The 21,623-nt window shown below is 45.7% G+C and overlaps 2 protein-coding genes across 2 annotated transcripts; one reads left to right on the top strand and one right to left on the bottom strand.

Annotated features, from left to right (window-relative positions):
* Positions 1-5: 5 nt before the first annotated feature.
* LOC118027290 (histone H2B type 1-A) lies at positions 6-335 on the bottom strand (the record flags this gene model as incomplete). The annotated part of the gene is made up of 1 exon (XM_035030496.1): positions 6-335. A coding segment is annotated over exon 1 (330 nt), but the record flags the coding sequence as incomplete, so codon positions are not given.
* Positions 336-654: 319 nt separating this feature from the next.
* On the top strand, positions 655-1,065 carry LOC118027289 (histone H2A type 1-H). The gene has a single exon (XM_035030495.1). The coding sequence runs from the start codon at positions 655-657 to the stop codon at positions 1,048-1,050; it is 396 nt and encodes a 131-aa protein (XP_034886386.1). The 3' UTR covers positions 1,051-1,065.
* The last annotated feature ends 20,558 nt before the right edge of the window (positions 1,066-21,623 follow it).

Raw genomic sequence — 21,623 nt, 5'->3', positions numbered from 1 at the left:
GCGTGCTTGGCCAGCTCCCCGGGCAGCAGCAGGCGCACGGCCGTCTGGATCTCCCGCGACGTGATGGTCGAGCGCTTGTTGTAATGCGCCAGGCGGGACGCCTCGCCCGCGATGCGCTCGAAGATGTCAGTAACAAAGGAATTCATGATGCTCATGGCCTTGGACGAGATGCCGGTGTCGGGGTGCACCTGCTTCAGCACCTTGTAGATGTAAATGGAGTAGCTCTCTTTACGGCATCTCTTCCGCTTCTTCCCTTCTTTCTTCTGAGTTTTGGTTACAGCTTTTTTGAAACCTTTCTTGGAAATGGTCGTGCCCTTCGACGTCAGCTCCGGCATGATGAGTGTACAGCTCTATAGCGTTACAGCTCTCCAGTTACAGCTCTAACGGCTCCAAGCAGCCCCAAGCAAGCGAAGAGCACTGAAGCCTGGCGAGAGCAGTATTTATAGGCACAGCGCTGAAGTGACACATCGAGCAGACACCATCTGATTGGTTAATGGGTGGTGGCGTGAATGTAAATGAGGTGATTCTGGCCGGGCTTTCTGATTGGCTAGACGGCCATCAGCCAATCAGATAGCAAATCACAACCTACTGTCAGGCTATAAATAGGCCTAGTAGCGTCTTTAGCTGCTGTAGTTGTCCGCAGTGCGCTCAGTTATGTCCGGGCGCGGGAAGCAGGGTGGCAAAGCACGCGCTAAAGCGAGATCCAGGTCGTCTAGAGCTGGCTTGCAGTTCCCGGTGGGCCGAATCCACCGCCTGCTCCGTAAGGGCCACTACTCGGAGCGGGTGGGCGCCGGCGCGCCCGTGTACCTGGCGGCCGTGCTCGAGTACCTGACGGCCGAGATCCTGGAGCTGGCGGGCAACGCGGCGCGCGACAACAAGAAGACGCGCATCATCCCGCGCCACCTGCAGCTGGCCATCCGCAACGACGAGGAGCTCAACAAGCTGCTGGGCCGCGTCACCATCGCGCAGGGCGGCGTCCTGCCCAACATCCAGGCCGTGCTGCTGCCCAAGAAGACCGAGAGCCACCACCACAAAGTCCAGAGCAAGTAATTTCCAAGCCCTGAATCCCAGTGAGTGACCTGAACGTTTGGAGAAGAAAAACCAAAGGCTCTTTTCAGAGCCACTCAAATGATCACTGAAGGCTGTGCATAAGCTACCATATATGTGAGGTGTTTACCTATATGTACGTGTACCATGAATCTCGGTAAAAGTCCAGCACTCCAAAACGACCTTTGGTTCTACTAACGGGTTCTTTCGAGTTTTCAAGCTGTTAAGGCTGAACAAGCCTTCCTGGTAAGTGGTCAGCTAGGAAGGTTTTTCTGAGAGCGCAGGGGGAGGGCCAGAGAGAAGGAGGGAGAATCTGAAGCAGTCTCCATGCTCAGTGCATCCCATTGCAGACTTTGATCTCACCACCCCTAATATGACCTGAGTGGAAGTCCAGAGTGCTTCACCTAACCGACTGAGCCACCCAGGCGTCCCAGACAGCAAAGTGTTTAGTCACCACGTACCGGAGTCAGTGGGAGGAGGAACTGCAATTACGCTATCATTACAACCACCACTTCGTTTCTGAGCCAATGTGAACAAGTGATTTATTTTTTTAGAGAGGGCACTCGTGAGAGAGTGTGGAGGAGGGGCAGAGGGAGAGTGAGAATCCCAACCAAGCTCCACACTCAGCTTGAGCCCCACCTGGGCTTGATCTCTGGACCCTGATATCATGACCTGAGCTGAAATCGAGTCCCACACTTAACCCACTGAGCCACCCAGGCGCCCCTAAACAGGCAACTTTAGTGCTAATATTTTATTGAGTTAAGGACTATACTTTTTTTTTTTAAGATTTTTATTTATTTGACAGAGAGACAGAGGGAACACAAGCAGAGGGAGTGGGAGAGGGAGAAGCAGGCTTCCCGCTGAGCAGGGAGCCCGATGTGGGGCTCGATCCCAGGACTCTGGGATCATGACCTGAGCCGGAGGCAGATGCTCAACCACTGAGCCACCCAGGTGCCCTGAGTTAAAAACTATACTTAAGTGATGATTAGATAAGACCAAACAGGAGGGGGCGCCTGGCTTGCAACTCTTGATCTCAAGGTTGTGAGTTCCAGTCCCATGTTGGGTGTAGAGATTACTTAAAATCTTAAAGAAAAAAAGAAAAAGAAAGAACAAACAGGAGAGATGTAATCTTGTAGCTTTCGATTTAACTGGTGACAGTCCTATCACACAGTCCAGCAAGATTGCCTGGTTTTCTTAAAGTATCTTCCGAAAAGGAATTTCCTTTCAAATATGCTCGTATTTATTCAGTATCCTGAAATCTTTAGACAATATATGAGAAAACCAAAAGTTAGCAAGTTAATCTTAAAATTTAGGGCATATGTGAATATTTGATTCGTGTGGTTTCACACACATGCTTAATAAAAAGGACTAGAATAGTTTCTTAAAATACAGAACAACATATCTCAAAACCAAGTTTGGTGTATCATGTGTGATGGAGAGAACTAGTGTCAGTCTCATAAGAGGCAGGAATATGACAAGAATGTCTATCATAATTATTTGAAATCATTAAGAAATTTTGGCCACGCTTTTCAAAAATTTTGACAAAATAGTTTCAGTTGATTTGTTTGTGTTGTGAACACCAAGAAAAATTGGAAAACAAATGAACATTTAGTTAGCCTGTCAAATACAAAATTACAAAATATTCAGTAGTCCACCTTATCTAAAAGAAAAAATCTCATTGGTTTTCAAAAAAAAAAAGCAAGCCATTCCAGACACTTGAGATCTACACATAGGATATGTGTAGAAATAGATAGGAAGAAAGGTATAAAGTTCTATAAGAAGTTAAAAGATGAGAATTAAGTACATAATATGTTGATTAGGGAAAATTGGATTATGAAAGAGTTAACCCGCTCTTGAATTAATGTACATAAATACCAATTAAGGCATGTAATTGGGGAGGGGCACAAAAGGAAGGAAAAATTTTGAAGACTAAAAAATTGCACAGATATACTGAACAAAATTAGATAATGTTTAGAACATAGCAATTAAATTTTTTAATGTGAAATTTTAAAATCAAGGAAGAATAATGCTATACACAAGTGATTGTCTAAATGAGGGATATGTGAAAAATCTAAACAGAAAAATTCTAAATAATTTAAATAGATACACCTCCATCAAGGAGGTAGAGTTTAAGTCCCCAGCCTTGCCAAAGCACAGAGTATGGAAAGGCAGGGGAGATAGGAAGTGACTTTATAGTAGAGAAATCTAGCAAACACTGTCTCAGCCAGGTGATCAATGTTCACAGCATCAGTGATAAGCCACGTGGAAAACATGGGCCTTTAATATGGTATGTTGAGAAGGGCATGTCACTTCTTTGGTCTTCCTCCCAACAACCCCATACTTCCAATCAAACCATGAGGAAAATATCAGGCAAATCCAAGTTGAGGAGCATTTTACAAATTATTTGACTATAAATCCTCAAAATTATGAAAGTCATAAAAAATTCTGACAAGGAATTCTGATGAGGAATTTCCTCATCAAGGAAATTCTGACAACTGCCATAGCCCAGAGGTGGCTAAGTAGACATGACCACTAAATGTCATATATTATGGATTGGATCCTAGAACAGGAAAAAAACCAAAACAAAACATTAGGTAAAACCTATTGAAATCCAGTTTAGAGTTCAGTTCACTGAGATGTACCAATGTTAGCTCCTTGCTTGTGAGAAATGCACAAATATTGACAATAGGAGAAACTGGGTGAGGAGGATACAGGAACTCTATCTTGACAACTTTTCTGTAAATCTAAAATTATTCCAAGTTAGAAAGCTTACTGAAAAGAACAAAACAAAATAAACTTACTAAACAAACAAACCCAAACCAAACCAAAACAAAACAAAACAAAAAAACAGGGAAGAGTTCTAAATGCAAAAAACGAACAGATGAAATACAACTCTTCACACCAGATCCTTTATAGCTAATTGGAATAGACTTTTGGCTTCTCAAGTGCCCTCTCTGTCACTGGTCTTTCCCCCAGCCCACACTTATGTGGGAAACAAAGGCAGAAGAAAAATTATTAGATTTCCTTACTGTCTACAGCCCACTGACAAGTCCTTGAAACAGGCAGAGGGACGTTTCTCTAGGGACTCAACTGCCTCGATGTTAATACTTTGCTAAGGGCAAAAGGCAATCTGAGCCTGAACTCACCACCCCCCAAACCAGGATCCTTTAGGTCTACTTTAACATATAAAAATTCCTTTAGAAATTTCCTTTATCTCTATCCCCCAAGATACGTGTTGGCAATCATCCCCCAAACGTATGACCCCCAAGCATATACATCTGAAGGCTCTTGTGACTAAGGTTTTATTAGACAGTAATAAATGACCTTTTCCCAACAACATCTAGACCCCTCAAGGTCCTGGAAACCTTGCTTCCAAAGTTCCTTAGAGACTTAATGCTATCCCTAACTGCCTCCCAACTTGAAAGTATATAATGGGCCACTCCTCATGATCCCAGTACAGCTCTTTCTGCCCAGGGGTCCTGTCCCGTGCTTTAATAAAATCACCTTTTTGCACCAAAGACATCTCAAGAATTCTTTCTTGGCTGTCAGCTTCAAACCCTAATGTCTTTCCTACATCCTGTTCCCAGGATCTGTCCATGTCCCCCAGATGACAATGGGTTGCCCAATATCAATGTCTTGTCCCACAACTTGGTTCAGCATGGATATCAGCGTCCTGTACCAGGTATTAGGGGCTGAATGGAGATTCTTGGCTTTCATTCTTTGCAGTGAATGTGGCCAGGTCAGACCCTTGGAAGATGGGGGCCTAGATGGCCTGTCTCATTCCCAGCTCCCTGAGAATTTACTGCACTTTATAGAGTTCCAGGTTCCCAGGTTCCCGCATGGCCCTCATTGAGCTAAACCTCCCTATAGGCTAGAATAATTCAATCTATTTGGGAGTGAGTACTTTGACCCCCTGAGCCCCGTGCAGGCACTGCCAGAGGGCAGGGTGTATTGTGATGCTCATCATCTCTGCCTCCAGCCTGGTCAGAGAAATGCTACGGCCCTCATATCCCATAGCTACACCAACCATGCAAGGACACTTGCCCTGGCCTTCTGCTAGAACTTGGCAGCTAAGTCAGTAAGCTCAGTGGGAAAAAAGGGGAGGCGGGCACCTGGCTGGCTCAGTTGGTAGAGCATGCAACTCTTGATCTCGGTCATGGGTTCAAGCCCCATGCTGGGCACGGAGGCTACTTTAAAAAAAAATAGCTCAGTGCGAGTATATTCTCTCATCATGACTGATGTGGAAATATTGGGGTTCAGAGCCGATGGCCAAGAAAGAATTCTTGAGACTTTCAGTGCAAAAAGGTGTTTTTTTATTATAGCATGGAACAGGACCCGTGGGCAGAAAGAACGGCACTGGGGGCCTGATGGGTGACTGATTATATCTTTGGAGTTGGGGGAGGTAAAGAGAGAGGGAAGTTTCTAAAAGGACTTTCATATGTTAAAGAAGACTCACAGGGTCCTGGAGGCCTTACTATTGTCAAGCTAAGGTTGCTTTTCCCTCTAGCAGAACATTAACGTGAAGACAGTTGGGAGTTTCCTGGAGGAATATTCTACTATGCCTGCCTCAAGTATTTGTCAATGGGCTGTGCTTTTGTTTCCCTTTGTATTAGGGTCCAAGCATTCACCATCAATCACCACACCTCCTCCTCTTCCCTCTCCTCGCCTTCCCAGGGATTCCACCCTTTAGCATCCCAACCAGGCTTTGTCACAAGCTCTCTGACCTTGATCTGCAGCGGCTTGCGCCCTCCTCGTTTTGCACAACAGCATGCTAAGGCCTCCAGCACTGTCCTGCTCACCTGCCAGCCCCGAAGCCTGCAGACTAGGGGCAACTGCACGTCCTTCTCTAACCTCAGCTCTTCCAACTTTCCAAGCCGTACTTGGGTACCGGGGGCCATCGAGCCGCCCACAGAGGAGGCCTGACCACTGTGGCAGCCACTGGTTTCCCTTTCTTGCCGCCATATGTGTGCACCCTTCCTCCACCAAATGCATTGGACCGGCTGGCGTTTTCACCATGCAGCAGTTCCCAAGCATCTGACCTATGGGCCACCCCTCCCCACAGGGCCAAACTCGGGTTCCCTCTTTGGATGCCTCTTGCCTAAGACCCATTTCTTTGGTATCCTGGTTGGCTCGCCAGTTGTTGGTTGGCTCACAACTTTGGGACTTCCCCGAGTGAGAATCAAAATTAGCCCCTGTACTCATAGGGCAAGGAGAAACTGAAGGCAGAGGCCGGCACTCTAGGTTGATAAGTGGCAGCTTTACTAAGCAAAGGAACTAGCATACAAGTCTTGTCTTGGGCGGCAGCAAGATGAGTAGATCTCCACACCTACCCACCAGAATCTTAAGAGTTTCTGTAGAGGCCATGCCTGGGTTCAGTCTTGTGTATCATTCCGATGGTCTCAACACGGTGCTCTCTCAAGGCTATCTATGCCCTCGAAGGGACTCCTAGTACAGGAACAGTGGGTGGGACATACATTCCAAGGACAGGGGAGTGGGTATGGAGCTTCCAATGGCCCTGGTCCAGTTTGAGGGTCAACCTCTCAATGACCTCCTCCAGCAATGTCTGTCAACGGTTCCCCCAAAGCTCGGATTGTCCAGCTCAGCTGTGAGATGTAGCCCTGCCTACATCGCTGGGCTCTTTTCTTACAACAGTCTCCCATGTTATGGTTTTATCCATATACTTAAGTTCCTTGGACCCACTTTGCTTTAATTCACTTTTGCCTTTCTTAGTTATATTCCCTCCCTGGAATGTTCTTCCTTCCTCTCTTCATTTAATTAGCTTTTATAAATCTTCCAAGATTATTTTCATGCATTACATCATTTGTGAAGCTTTCCTTGACCATCCTCCATCTTAGGGCCATTTAGCTGTTCCTCTTTGGTGATCTTGTTGAACTCTGAATGAATCTCAATTATAGCATTTAATATGTTCCGGTAGAAGTTGTATCCATCCATTTCAGAGAGAAAGAGAGCATGTGAGTGGGGGGAGTGGCAGAGGGAGAGGGAGAGAATTCGCAAGCAGACTCTCTGCTAGCTCGGAGCCCAACTTGGGGCTCGATCCCAGGACCCTGAGATCATGACCTGAGCCAAAAATCAAGAGTTGGATGCTCAACCGAATGAGCCACCCAGGTGCCCACTACTTAGTATTTTAATGACAAAAATAATAGCAACATAGAAAATTGAGGGGGAAAAGGCATCCATGACTTCAACATTTTGACAAATTTATTCTAATTTTTGTGTGTTTTCTACTAGCCTTTATGAATACAGAATATTTTATATTTCAATATTATTATTATTTTTTAAAATGTCATATTATTACGTTTTTTCCAATTCTTATTTTCACTAGGTACATAATAGTCCATCAAAAGAATTTATTGAGCATTTACTATGCATCATCACTCAGTGCTTTATGTACTTGGTATTGTTTAATTTTCAAAATAATCACGTAGGTAGGTACTATTATTATACGCATTGCACAGATGAAGAGATTCAATCTGTTTAAGATCACAGAACCAGCACTGGAGCCGACATTTCAACCCAGACATTCTGACTCTAAAGCCCACTTTAACCACCACTATGCCAGAATGGATAATTTGCCATAATTCACTTAAATATACCGTTCTCCCATTGTTGGCTCCGAACATTTTATTATTACAGTCAGCACGATAATGAACATCCCCATGCAAGTAGTTTCTTCCTCCTCCTGAAGTATTTGCTTAAACCATTCCTAGGTATATAGGATGAATGGGTCAAAGAATATGCAAGATTATTATGGCTTTTCTGCATATTGTTCAATAATTCTTCCAGATGGCTGCATGAAAAAGCTGCCAGCTAAGCATGAGAATAGATCTGTTTTATTTTGTGCTCACAGAATTTGGTGTTGTTTAAAGAAAGATTTGCTTCGTTGGTAAGTTAAAGCCCTACCACATTATTTTTATTTTAATTTGCATTTCTTTTTATCAGAGTGAGACTGGACATTTTCATTCGCTCCTATATACAGATAGACACAGACGGAAGTATTGACAGTTGCATGTTTGTCTTGTCAGTTTGTCCCATCTTGTGAAATGTCACTTTGGGTCCTTTCAAAAATTAAACAAGAAATTCAGATTTGTTGTTTTCTAACCTTATAAAACTTAAGTTATGGTAGACCCTTCCCAGAATATTCATAAAATCTGAATAAAACAATTTTATAATGTCGTCAATAAGAGCCAGTTGGATTTCTGAAACGGCCCTTTGAGGAAGGACGTATTCCTCATTAGTGTGAAATGTGGTCACACATGAGCTCCTCTCAAGTCAAATATAATCTTAGCTGACACCAGAGGGAGCCCACCAGGCATTCCAGGGGAAAATATATCCAATATTTTAACACGTCTCTGAAATGGCACTTTTGAAAACGTACAGTGAAATTTGAATACTGCAGTTAATAGTCCTGGGGAGAAAAATATAAATCAGCGCTGAAAATATTCATTCAGACCCCAACCTTTCGTTGAACTAGGAAAGATATAAAATAAGAATGGTGATTACATGAACAATTGTAGAACCCCACAGGTGGCTGTTCAGGTCTTTTCTCAATGGCTATTTCTGGCTCCCGTGAGCATGGGAAACAGACCGACCTGCCTCAGAACCCATCTGTTAAACCAGTTCCCTAACCTCTCTGTTCCTCGTCTCCTCCTTGCACACTAATACCTACCTCACAGGGGCCCAAATCCTAGATCGCATCAAGAAAGCATCTGATCAGTTAGTGCTTTTCTTCACCTAGTGCGGTGGTTCTCAACCAGGGGTGACTCTGCCCCCCCACGGAACAGTTAGTAATGTCTGGGGATGTCTGTGGCCAATGGAAATGAGAAAGCCCTTGAGTCTGGTCTGGGTTTGAGTCCTGGCTCTTCCTCTTTCTGCCTGGGCGATGGGGAAGGTCTCTCGACAGCTCAGCCCTCTGTTTGCTCATCTAGAGCGTGGAAGGAAGAACCCCTCAGGAGTCCGTGTGGATTTCACAAGGTGTCAATTGTAACCCCCTCTCCTTTGCTGGTCAGGCTATGCCTGCGTCCTGCGGCCAAGCTCAGAATTTACCGCAGATTTACTCTCGTTCAGCTTCAAGGTACCAGCTGGAGGCAGGTGGATTCTGCTATTGGTCATCCGGTGTGTGAGGATCGTGTGGTCAACACTTCGTGCCCGTTGTTTAAGATGCAAAAGTAGAAAAGCATCTGAAAGGTGGCTTCGTGCCCAGGAGCCCACGTCCTGCCTCCTCTCCTGCCTGTCCTCTGTCTTCAGCCCGCCAAGGAGCTCGGCTCTCCGCACACTTCTCTTCTCCACCTCTCGACAGGCTACGTCGGGGCCCACATTTGTCTAAACAGAGACAGACGCCCACACCGTGTATCTGAAATGTATGCATAAAGCATGTAGTTATGCGTCTCCCATCAGATCAGAAAGTTACTGGAAACTTTGAATGACACAGTGAGAGACCCCAGGGAGGCTAACTTCATGGGTGTCCTTTCAGAAAAGAGGTCGTGCGCAATGGAAAATCATGTGTCATGGTTGGGGCCACGTCGAGGAAGTCAGGGGATGGCTGTCAGGAAGGGGCAGCAGTAACATGTTGGGGCTCCCGTGTGCGGGTGGGGAGGACAGACAGAGTCCTTGAATCTGGCCTGTTATTCCTACAGCCAGCCGGTCAGCAAAGGCTGCTTCTCAGAGAGGAAAAGTAGAAGCATCTCAGGTAAACATGGGTCTTTAAATGAGATTTGGTGTAAAATCCGTGTGGGCCTCTTTTGCTTGTTCTCCTGACTGACTCACCACGGGTAAGCTCCGTGTCCCAGGCAGCTGTGGAAGAACGGAGGGAAAAGCCACTCTCTCTTCCCAACGTTAGCTCCTGTGGGTGTGGAGGGGCCAGCCTTACCCAGCTGAGTGAAACAGAACAAAACAGAACAAAGCCCACTTTTCACGTTTGGCCCAGAAGCATCCGGAGGTGGAGGCCCACAGGGGAGGCCCCAGTACCTGCGTGTTCTCTGAGGTGGGCTTCTCTGCCCCAAGGTAGAAACCCCCAGGATCAGAGACAGAGGCAGAGTCTTCCTATCCTCGTGCCTCCCCGTGAACATGCGTCGCTTCCAACCCCGAGTTTTTCTGGGTCTAGAAGCTGCTACCGAAGGCAGTAGTTCCAGCGGGAAACCCAGCTTCTCCCATCACCAGGGGGGCGATCTGTTCTCATTCTGACCAGGAAAGACATTACTGTTCCTGCTGAACATAACCAAGCATTGCCCGTGGGGTTCATGGGACGGGGGCCGTGCTCACTGTGGTGTCAGCAGAGTCTGGCGATGGCCCCACTGCTGTCCTAGCCATCCACTCTGTGGAGCTCTGGGGTTTGGAGGGGTGAGATGGTGGCAGAAAGTGGGAGCCAGACTTGGGGTTCTGGTTTAGTGAAGACCTCTTTTAAGTGGACCAGAATCCCTAGGGAGACGAGGAAGGTTTGAAGGACAGACATCGCCCCCTCCCCTACTCCTGGCTGCCAAGTCCACAGCTGGTTAACTGATGTCCAGTTGTGCTCTAACCTGGTGCTGCCCAAACAGGCAGGGGATGGGTGCTGTGTAGAGGCGGGATGAATTAAAGGAGGGTGCTCAAACTCACTCTCAGGGTCTGCCGCCCAGGATCTGCCTCAGCAAGGGAGCAACGGGTGAGGGGGGCACAGAGCTTGCCAAGAGATTCGGGGAGAGGAATCACACACCAGGCCTTGGTACCTGGATGCCTGAGATGCCTATCTGCTAAGAGCACTTTTATCCAACAAACCTTCCCATAAAGGGAAAAGCCTTAATTGGCAGCCGAGGTAACATTTCAGTAAAATGGAAGTTATAAGGGCGCCTGGGTGGCTCAGTCGGTTAAGCCTCTGCCTTCGGCTCAGGTCATGACCTCAGGGTCCTGGGATCAAGTCCCATATTGGGCTCCCTGCTCAGCGGGGAGTCTGCTTCTCCCTCTCCCTCTCTGATCTCTCTCGCTTTTGCTCTCAAATAAATAAATAAAATCTTTAAAAGAAAAAAAGGAAGCTGCAAGAGAAAGGACGTTGTATTTATTTACTATTTATTTCCTAATAAATTACATAAACTAAGTGGTTTAGACGATACGAATTTACTGTCTTACACTTGTATAGATTCAGAAGTTTGACCTGGGTCTCACATGGCTAAAATCAAGGTTTGCCCTGTTATAAATAATCTGATAGTAAACATCTTTTCTCGAAGACATCTGTCGTGTTTTCTCCCCTTAGGATAGGTTTCTAGAAGTGAGACTTTTTTCCCCCAAGAAGTTAGTTTTCTTTCTTTTCATAAAATACCTCTTCTTATGGAAGGAAGGTTGGGGCACTTTGATCCCTGTAAAGGGGACTGACTTGCCACAATGGATGTGGACTAATAATCTAAAATGGAATGGAGGCAGGAGACCAACCACATGTCCATGACAGTGGATGAGATCACCAGGAAAGCCAGTGGGCAAAGAATGGACCCTACAAACACAAAGCTTTAAAGGGCAAGTGAAGAATATTGAAAGATAAGAGGAGAACCAAGAGAGCTTGGTATCTTGTAAGTCAAAACAATAGATCAGGAACAGGTAGTGATGAACATAGTTGGATGGATGCAACAGAGGGCCCAGTGGGACAAAGGTTAAAATGTACCTCTTGGGTCTATCAGATACGTAGTTATTATTGACCTTAGACTGTCTCTTACAGAAGAGTAGTGGGCATAGAAGACCACTTACAATGGGCCGAGGAATCCATGGGAGATAAGGAAGGGCAGAAAGCAGTCCAGAATATTCTTCTGAGATGTAAGAATGGGATGGGGAGGAAGAGATGGAACATAGTGAGCAAGAGAAAGCACAAGTTGGGAACCAGCCAGTAGGAGCATCTGGGTGTTCTTGTCATCTCCCTTTTAGGCTTCATTTTTCCCTTAATGATAGTTATCCTGATTCTTTAGATCTGCAGACCATTTTCCTTAGCTAAAAGGATGAAGGTATGCTAGGAGATGGGAAGTTTCTACCCTCTGCCCATGCTGGCAACTTCATCCACTCATTGCCCCTTAGCTCCCTCTTCTTTGATCTGTACTCCACCTCTTCCCTTCATAGGAACTCAGAAAAACACCTAGAATGGGATTTTCCAAACTCATCTTATTGGGGGTTTTAGTTTGTTTTTACACGCTTTTGTGTCTTCATAAAAACTGATTTCCTACTGCCTTTTGTAAGATCCTTTCTAGGCATGAATTCATCAGAGCTCCCTGTCCCTCCACATTTATTTATTTATTTATTTTGTTTTTAGAAACCACTCTTCCCTCTCTTCTTCTTCAGGATCATTTGTGAGGGGGGCACAAATGTAATGTAATTTTTATTGTAATTACATATTTTTATGTATGTAAATTTTTTTATATTTTAATGTAATTACATATTTTTGTAATTTTAATGTAATTTACATATTTTTAATGTAATTACATATTTATTTTTTTGTATGTAATTACCTACAAATGTAATTTTTTACATTTTTTTAATGTAATTACATATTTTTTTAAATATAATTCTTTTAATATTTTTGTGCCAAGCACTCTAAGAGCCCTTGTAAGGTCTTTGGTGGCACTAAGCCCCGAAAAGCTTATGAGAGAGCCCTCATTCCCTAAACCGTGTGTAATTCAGAACAAAAATAAGTGTTTTAGAGATAAAATTATACATGTGTGCTGAGATTAAAATAACTTCTTTCAGTTTTTTTTATTGCAAAATTCTGGGCAGGGATTTACCAAAGCTGATCTCTCCTCATCTGGGGGGATGTCTGCTCTTCTTACTTGCCAAGCAAGGGCTGTATCTCTCTGCTGGGTCCTTGGACACTGGGCTCCTCTGCTAGACTCTAAGTTCTTTGCCTACAGCTTGTGTCCTTGCCTCAAGAGGTGCCCGATTGAAGGAAGCCATCTTGGTGTCCCCATTTCCCCAGGGAGGAGGCTTCAGTTATGTTTGTGTCTTGTCTGCCCTCCTCTTTCCCCTCCTCTCTGCTTCCACTCACATAGTTGTAAGACGCATAATAAGACAGCAGAAAATAGAAACGATAACAGAGGAAATCCAACATATGCATCCACAATGCTGGGTAGTCACATGCACTGATCCTTCCGGAAACTCTGTGAGCAGTTGTTTCTGTCCTATCTGCGTTTTACAGGTGAGGGTACTGAGAAGGATTTGGCCAAGGCCCCTGTTATGGGTTGAATTGTGTCCTCCCAAAATTCCTACGTTGAAGTCCTAACCCCCAGTATCTCAGAATGTGATCTTATTTGGAAACAGGGTCATTGTAGGTGGAATTAGTTAACGTGAGGTCACACTGAGTAGGGTGGGCCCCTAATCCAACATGGTGGGTGTGCTTATAAAAAGGAAAAATTTGGACACAAAGAGACATGCACACCCGGGAAACACCATGTGACGATGAAGGCAAGAATTGGGGTGATGCTTCTCCTAGCCAAGAGACACCAGATGTTGCTAGCAAACACCCAGAAGCTTGGGGAGAGGCATAGAATGGATTCTCCCTCACAGCCCTCAGAAGGAACCAGCCCTGCTGACATCTTGATTTCACACTTTTAGCTTCTAGAACCGTCAGACAACACATTTCTGCTATTTACACACCCCTAGTTTGTGATACTTTGTTACAGAAATTCTGGAAAACTGAGTGACTTCCTAGCAAAGCTGGGATTTGGATCCAGCCTTTCTGACTCTCAGTCTAATGTTCTTTTTCTGATAGGCCAGTTATCTCATTTCCTGAGGGGGAGCGACCACTGCCACCAGGATAGTCTAGGACTGCCCCCTGGACGAGGTGGGCTCTGTGCTGTGCTTGAAGATCAAGAGAGTTCTGATGCATGGAAGGGGGAGTGGGGAATGAGAGCAGCCCAGACAAGAGCCAGGAAGGCTCCAGGCCAGTCTGGCTGGGAACAGACGACCGGTATTAGGAAGCACCTGGTTATAACTTTTGCATATTCTGAGTATTACAAATATGATCTTGTAAGGGGTTGTAAATCTCCTAGAGATAAAAGTCATGGCCAATAGGGAGCGACTTAACATTTCTGTGAACCTGAGCATGCAATTAATCAAAGGTCAGGCTTCCACAGAAGCAAGCTCTTTGGCTAGCCGGCAGGCAGGCTGGGGAATGGGGAGTGAGAGGGTCACTGGAATATATCGAACAGCCTGGTCAGGCAAGCAGACACCTCTCGGGTAGGTTACCTGAACTTCAGAGATTAGGAGCGATCCTCTGTGTCTGCAAGACCACTCTGTGTGTCCTGTTAAGGCAAAACATTTGGTGGAGATGCCATTTTTTTTGTCAGGAACAGTTAATGGATATAATCTCATTTTGATGGGGGGGGGGAGGTGTCAGGACTTTTGTTTTCTTCTCTCCCCAAAAACAGTGAAAAGGAAACTATCAAAACAATGGTCAAGGGACTGGCAAAAGGGAATGGTTTGGGTTCAGTTGACCCAGGGATCCCCAAGCATGAGATCACAGATGCGACTGGCTGGGCCAGTCCTTGAGCGATCTCCACGGTGACCTTTGTAAGCCCAGGAGGTGCTGATCCAAGCAGAGATGGAAAGATGAAGGGGCCAGCTGCGGAGCTTGGTGCATTTATCTGCTCTGCACCCAAGGGTTGTTATATTGAGAATCTACATCTGTTAAAGATCATCACCCACCCTAGAGCACGTGAGCGGGGGTGCGCCAGCCCCCAATGACAGCACGTCTGATCTAATGGCAGGCTGCCCTCTCTGACAGCCCGTCTTGACGGAACACGTGCCGCCCGCCTTCCCCACCGCCGGCTTCACGCGGGGTCACACGAGGCTGCAATCCTGGTGCAGCCGCTGAGGTCGGTTCTCAGATAATCACTCCGCAAAGCGATATCATTAGCAGTATTAACGCCTGCCTGCAGGTGCTGTAATTGCGCCTGTGGTAATCAGTGCTGACTCAGAATGGCACAGATTTATAAAGACACAGAGAGCGTGTGCTCAGCCAGGATTCCCACGCAGCCCATCCTCCTCCTCCCCCAGCATATGCGCAATGTTCCTACTCGGTTCTTCTACAGTCTGCACTTGGACACCCAGGGGAGTAAAATTTTGTCTCCATGTCTGGGAGACTCACTTCGCACTGTGCTGAGGACTGACCCTGGACCGTGTTTCCCTCCTCCACTTTGAGAACGGTGGGAGCCATAGAGACTCCAGTCTGGGAACAAAAGTCACCGGGGGGTCCTGTGTTAGCCAACATTTGAGGGCTAGGACTCTAACTCTGCTGTGGACAAATAGGCCCAGCTAGAACTTCACGGCCCCCAGGCTGGGGAAAGGGGAGGCCCGGGGACTTCATTATTTGTGGTTATTCGCTTTACATTTTTCCCCTTCCAGTTTTCCTCAGATACCTTTAATTGACTGGAAATTGTTGCCATTAAGGAGGCAAGGGTATTTTGTGAACTATTTATCGGGATTCCATATTTGTGAAAAAAAAATTGCTTTCTTGCTTTTCATTTCTTGTGGATAATTTTTAGTTCCCATTTATAATGCCTGCCTGGTCCTCCCTAACAACATTTATGTGCTAAAAGATTAAGTGTGAGTGAGAGGGGTCTGAGGAAAAAATGACCTGAATCAAGTGTTATGTTCTAGAAATTTCACCATGTGTGACTTTACCCATCACAAAACTCATGTAGAGGACACCTGCTCTGTCTCACTGCCAGGTATTCATCTTCCTTTTTCTGGTAATTGAATTCTCTGTCCTAAAACATTCAGGGTCATTTAGGAAGGTCAAACTTTGCAACAGGGGTGGCTGGACCATCTCGACCAGAGCTTGATAAACTTCTTCTGTAAAGAAACAGAACATATTCTTGGCTTTGTAAGACATACCAACTCTGTCATGCCTACTCAACACTCAACACTCAACATGCCCACCACAACACCAGCATGGAAACAGCCACAGTTAATATAAATAAGTGAACGTGACCAGACGGGACCCACATTGGGCTGGATTTGGCCTAGGTTGGTAGTTTGTCCACCCCTGACTGGGACCTTGCCAGTTGAAATGCCCTGTACTTTGTTCAGAGAAAGGTATGGAATCCAAGGTGGGCCAATCAGAATATTCCCTGGAACTTTTCTGTTGCAGCTCCAGAAAAAGTTGGCCCTGTAGTTAATTAGTTGCAAGGACGTGAATCCGGAACTGCCAAGAGCCATCTTCTTTGCATGGTAGAAGGTTTCTGATGGAGACATGGAAGAGAGAGAGAGAGATGCTGGTATTTCTTGAGCCAATACCCCCAGCCCAGGATCCACATCTACTTTTATGACTTACAGTTCTATGTGCAAGATAGGTTTTGTGGAAGCTAGTTTGAGTCTCGTTTTGGTCTTACAACCAAAATATTCTGGCTAGTACACTTTAAGAGGTCAAGGTTATCCCTGTTTCACAAATGAATTTGTCTTCCACTCTGTCACCTACCAGCTGGGAGAACTTGAACAATTTAATTACTTCTCCGAGCCCCAATTTTCGAATTTGCAAAATAGAAATAATAACTGTACCTTCATCACAGCCACCTCCATTGTTTGGAAATCAGTTTCTACTTTGGCACGGTGGTTAGCTGTTTTCCCCCACTTCCAGCCAAAGGTAAGGCCAAGCCACCCCTAGATTCCTTGGACTAAATGCATGCCTCGTGGGGAAGCTGGAAAGATGTACTACTCTTTCAAGTTTAGAAATAGGAATAGGGCTTGAAAGAGAAGTGAATTAAATGCAGGCAGAGTGAATCTTAAGGGTCCCGCAAGGGTACAAAGTCAAGACTCATGGTCAACATGAATGTGGGACACACGGATCCAGAGGGCCTGCTGCATAACCATGTGGGAGCACATCCAAGGGGTTTCAGGAGCAGGGATGGGACAAGGGACCAGAAGACTGTTTTAAGCTTTCTTACTTAAGAGGGTGATGAACCACCACCCCCATGCTCCGCCCACACAGCTGTCTTGCCTACCTGACGTTTTTGCGAGCGCTAGGGTTCCCAACACGTCTTCAGGTGCATCCGCTCTGCCCATCACACAGTCTGAAGTTATTATTGCTACTGTTTTCATTTCCATTCAATCAGTGAGGACATGGGCTCAAACAGGATGTGCACGAGTACACAGTGCTCATGAGGGGTGGGCTCAAGAGTTTAACCATGATTCCTGATTCCAAGTTCAGACACATTTCATTTGTATAGGGTTTTTGTTTGTTTTTCCCATTACATATGCTTTCTGCCCTGGAATGCACCAGCACATTTTAAACACTGGAGGCCTTTGTCTGGTCCAGGGGTCCCACGCGTGCCCTCTCACCCCAGATGACCTATGACAGGCCCCACAAAGCATTCTAGTTCATAAAACCAGCTTTCAGCTTTGAGTCTTCTTTGGGGCAACAGCTGCTAGCAAGTCATCGTGAACAATAATATCTGTAATTAAAGTACAAAATGAAAATATTTGCTTATTCTTCCATTACAAGAGACATTTCTACGATGTTGATGCTGGCGGCTCTTCTAACTTGCAAGTTATTGTTTTTATTACTAATGGCATTTTATCATCTACAAGCAGAGAGAGAGAGATCGAAACAATCTGTTTGCATATTCTCAAGTACTTTTTTTCCTCCCTTAAAAATTTTTTTTTTTGGGTGCCTGGGTGGCTCAGATGGTTAAGCATCTGCCTTCAGCTCGGGTCATGATCACAGGGTCCTGGGATCAAGTCCCGCATGGGACTCCCTGCTCAGCGGGGAGCCTGCCTCTCTCTCTCTCTGTCTCTTATGAATAAATAAATAAAATCTTTAAAAAAAAAAAAAGGCTCCCATGCTAAGCAAATAGCGTAGCATTGGGTAAGTCTCTTAAAAAAAAAAAAATTTTTTTTTTTGGCAAATGAGGGAAACTAGAAAATTGTTTTCTAATTCTGTCTTAGCAGGAGTTAAAACTGGTGAGGATTTCTCCAGATATACTCTCATTTCTCCGTGTTCTTTAGGACTAAATGACTAGATTAAATGAGAATATTTACCAAGCTCTTTTTCTTTAGAATACTGGAACATTAGAAGCATGTCACAAAATTGTCTCCCCCAAAAATATACCCATCTGATTAGTTTTGAGTGATAGTTCAGCTCATGTATCCTTTTACCCAGATGTGAGCTGGGTCTAAAAGGGAAGCTAGACCAGAGGGGTGTGGGGAAGGAAGAGAGAGCAGGGGCCTCCTGTCTGGTCTAGAATCTCTACATATCCACCAACCCTCTTCCTAACCAATAACTTGCTTTGGGCTCTTGACCAAGACACCATCTCCTTTGACTTCAGGACTGTGTTAGTACAACAAGTAGAAAACCTTAATATGTGTTCTTAATAAAGGCAAATGGGGGAATTAATAGTGTTAATTATATTAGATTTTTCGGGCACCTGGGTGGCTCAGATGGTTAAGCGTCTGCCTTCAGCTCAGGTCATGATCCCAGGGTCCTGGGATCGAGTCCTACATCACGCTCCCTGCTCCTTGGGAGCCTGCTTCTCCCTCTGCCTCTCTCTCTCTGTCTCTCATGAATAAATAAATAAAATCTTTAAAAAAAAATTATATTAGATTTTTCAATATACTTGACCTTTTTTTACCTTTCAAAATAGTAGATTGAATGTTCTTTTTTTTCCTGTGAATTTATTTATTTTTTAATTTATTTTATTATGTTATGTTAATCACCACACATTACAACATTAGCTTTTGATGTAGTGTTCCATGATCCATTGTTTGCATATAACACCCAGTGCTCCATGCAGAATGTGCCCTCCTTAATACCCATCACCAGGCTAACCCATCCTCCCACCCCCCTCCCCTCTAGAACCCTCAGTTTGTTTCTCAGAGTCCATGGTCTCTCATGGTTTGTCTCCCCCTCCAATTTCCCCTCCTTCAGAAAACAGATTAAATTTTCTAGTTCTGTTGCCCTCAAGCTATGGTAAAAATTCATCAGAACCCTTACTGTCTGCTATGGTTGGCAGTGGGCCAGACCACAGGGGAGTGACAGGAACACCCCCACAGATTAATGGGGCCTGGTCATGTGAAAAGGGAGCCCCTGGACCAAATCCCAGGTAAAGAGTTTGAGCCAGATCTTACCTGAGGGTTATGAGGGGTAGACCACAAAAAAGCTGCCGGTTCTCCCCATCTATCCGTGCCCTTGCCGTCTAAGTTTGTGGTGGCTTCCTCCTCTTGGTCCTTCTCTTGGACTCTGAGATTCGCTTTGGTCAATGGGATGTTAGCAAATAGGGCTCATGAAGATGCCTGAACAGGGCCTGCCCACTCATATTTCTGCAGGTGCCAGGCCAAGAACATGCCCAGACTAGCCTCGTAGAGGAGGAGTCCCCGAGCAGAGCTGAGCTGTCCCTGTTGCACATGATCTCCAGATACCTGAGCTAGTCTGGCCAAGATCGGCAGGGACCTAGGAACCCCTGGCTGACCTCAGACTTGGGAGCAGCAAATGATGGAGTTGGCAGTTAGTTAGACGTGAGCTGGAGGCAAAGCTGGTGATAAGTAGGTGACATATTAGAAGGCTTGAGGGCACAGCGTTCTGACTCCGGTTTTTAACATCCCGACCTCACAGGCTTCCGGCCCCCCGGGGGAGGACACGCCAAACACCACAGTGCAGCTCAGATGCTCTGCTTTTCAACCTCAGCCCCAGGGTAACTGGTAGCTTCATTATAATATATTTACACTGTGGTTTCAGCCTACCTACCCCTGCCCCTGGGGGAAGGCGGCCATGACAGTTCCGGCTAGAACCTCCGGGGGCCAAAAACTCCTCTCAACTGGTGGGAAGAGTCCCTTAGATGATTGGAAACTGCCCTAGCTCTGACCCATAACCTCTGCAAACACCCGACCCCCAGTTGCCAGCCCCGCACCTGCCCGCTCTCCCAACTGTCGTGTCCTTAATAAACTGCTTTGTGCTTGCTACCTTCCTTCTGGCTGGCTTTATTTGAGTGTGGATCCTCACATAAGTCTTCTGGGGGGAGTCCAAGGACGGAGACCTCCTTTCACACAACACAGACTCTCCCACCGCTAACACGCACTTCCTGTTATGATTTTGTGGTTGTTTGTTACACAGGAAATGCTCATGGACACAAGCCTCTACACCCCCCACCCAGTTTTTCTCCCTGGTTCCCAAATTTAGTGGCCCTGGTGGTTGGGGCAACTAATTTGGAGCTTATCCAGAATACTGAGGAGGCTGGAGGCTGGCATTTATGTTGCTGGCTGGCTATGAGGAACAACAAGATGCACCTGTGTCCCCCAAATCTTTTCCACCAGCTTGTGTTTCACAAAGCCTGTCACCTCCTTTAAGGAAAACGCCGTTCTCAAAAAAAAAAAAAAAAAAAACAAGAACAGAAAAGGACAACAGAGTTAGCATGCTCACCAGATCGTCATGGAGTCTGTGGTCAGGAATGTAACCCTGGGGAAGGCAGGTGACTTTGTCTACTGGAAAATAGCCTAAATGGGAACGCATGTTCAGGATTTCCCACCCAGGCTCAACGCCTCTTCCACCATCCCGCTGATGGTGGAAGGCAACTTCCACCGTTGCCATTCAGGCGGCAACTTCCAGCCCCTCAGAAAAGAACCCATAACCTCCAGACAGCCTCATTCAGTTCTGCCACATAACATGGAGCAGCCCACTCACGCTCAGATATCTAGTTAAGGAAACCCCCATCTGACAAAAACAAAACAAAACAAAAAAACCCCACAAAACTTGAAAACTTAAATCATTATTGAACTATTTCAATAAGTAGCAAAGGAGGATTCCATTAATAAAACCCAGTGAACATGCTCAACATCCCATTTCCCCTTTCCCCCTTTATGACTCTCACATATGGCTGCCCCATTCTCTCCTCTCTCGTCAGACTCTCCCCTCCTCCCTGTCCATGCCTTTGCTTCATTCCTTCTCCCTTCTTCCTCCTCTGGATATGTTTCTCTCCCAAGGACTCCAGTCCTTCCCAAGGTAAACCAAAGGATATTGGTGGCTTCTGCAGTTTTGTCTCTACCTAATACCCTTATTGTGCATGACAGAGTCTCAGGAATCTAGTGCAAGAAGTCGGTGGGTTGGGGGAGAGAGGAGCTGTAGAGGTGGGCAGGACTTTGTCTTTGAGGCTGCTAAACTGCTAGTCATCCAGAGAGGGCTCGCGTGTGGTATTTGCCAGATAAAGAAGTGTCACACATGTAATGAAGCCTCCAGGAGGTACAAAAGAACCAAGGCTGTCAGTTTGTACTTCCAGTCACGTGGACACCATCTTGTTGTTCCTCACTAGCAAAGAGGCTCGCGTCAAGGAGGGAAACTCATCATCTAGCAAAATATGTCATGTCAAAGAGCAGATATCAATCCTGTTGATTCCGAGTAATGAGGAGTGAAGGAGCGTATTTTCACCACCATGAGGTTTTCCTGGACACAGATGAGCACAAGATGGCAGGCGAGCCATTGGTTTTTGTGCCTCTTTTTATGGCGGATATGAGAAGAACCAGGTGTTCCCTTGACTGTAATCTAGGGTGTGACAAACGGAGTTGGGTATTTCATGCTCTAACAAATTAATGAGCACAGTTATTAAAGGAAGCGTGCCAGGTACAGG

This window comes from Mirounga leonina, unplaced genomic scaffold (assembly GCF_011800145.1).
Source record: "Mirounga leonina isolate KUSES-001 unplaced genomic scaffold, KU_Mleo_1.0 Mir_366, whole genome shotgun sequence".
In the NCBI taxonomy this organism is placed as follows: Eukaryota; Metazoa; Chordata; class Mammalia; order Carnivora; family Phocidae; genus Mirounga; species Mirounga leonina.
The sequence above is the reverse complement of the archived record's forward strand: the minus strand, read 5'-3'. Positions and strand labels throughout refer to the sequence as shown.

What these genes read in the sequence shown, in the direction of transcription:
- LOC118027289 (XM_035030495.1), top strand. Translation starts at nt 655, where the DNA reads ATGTCCGGGCGCGGGAAGCAGGGTGGCAAAGCACGCGCTAAAGCGAGA.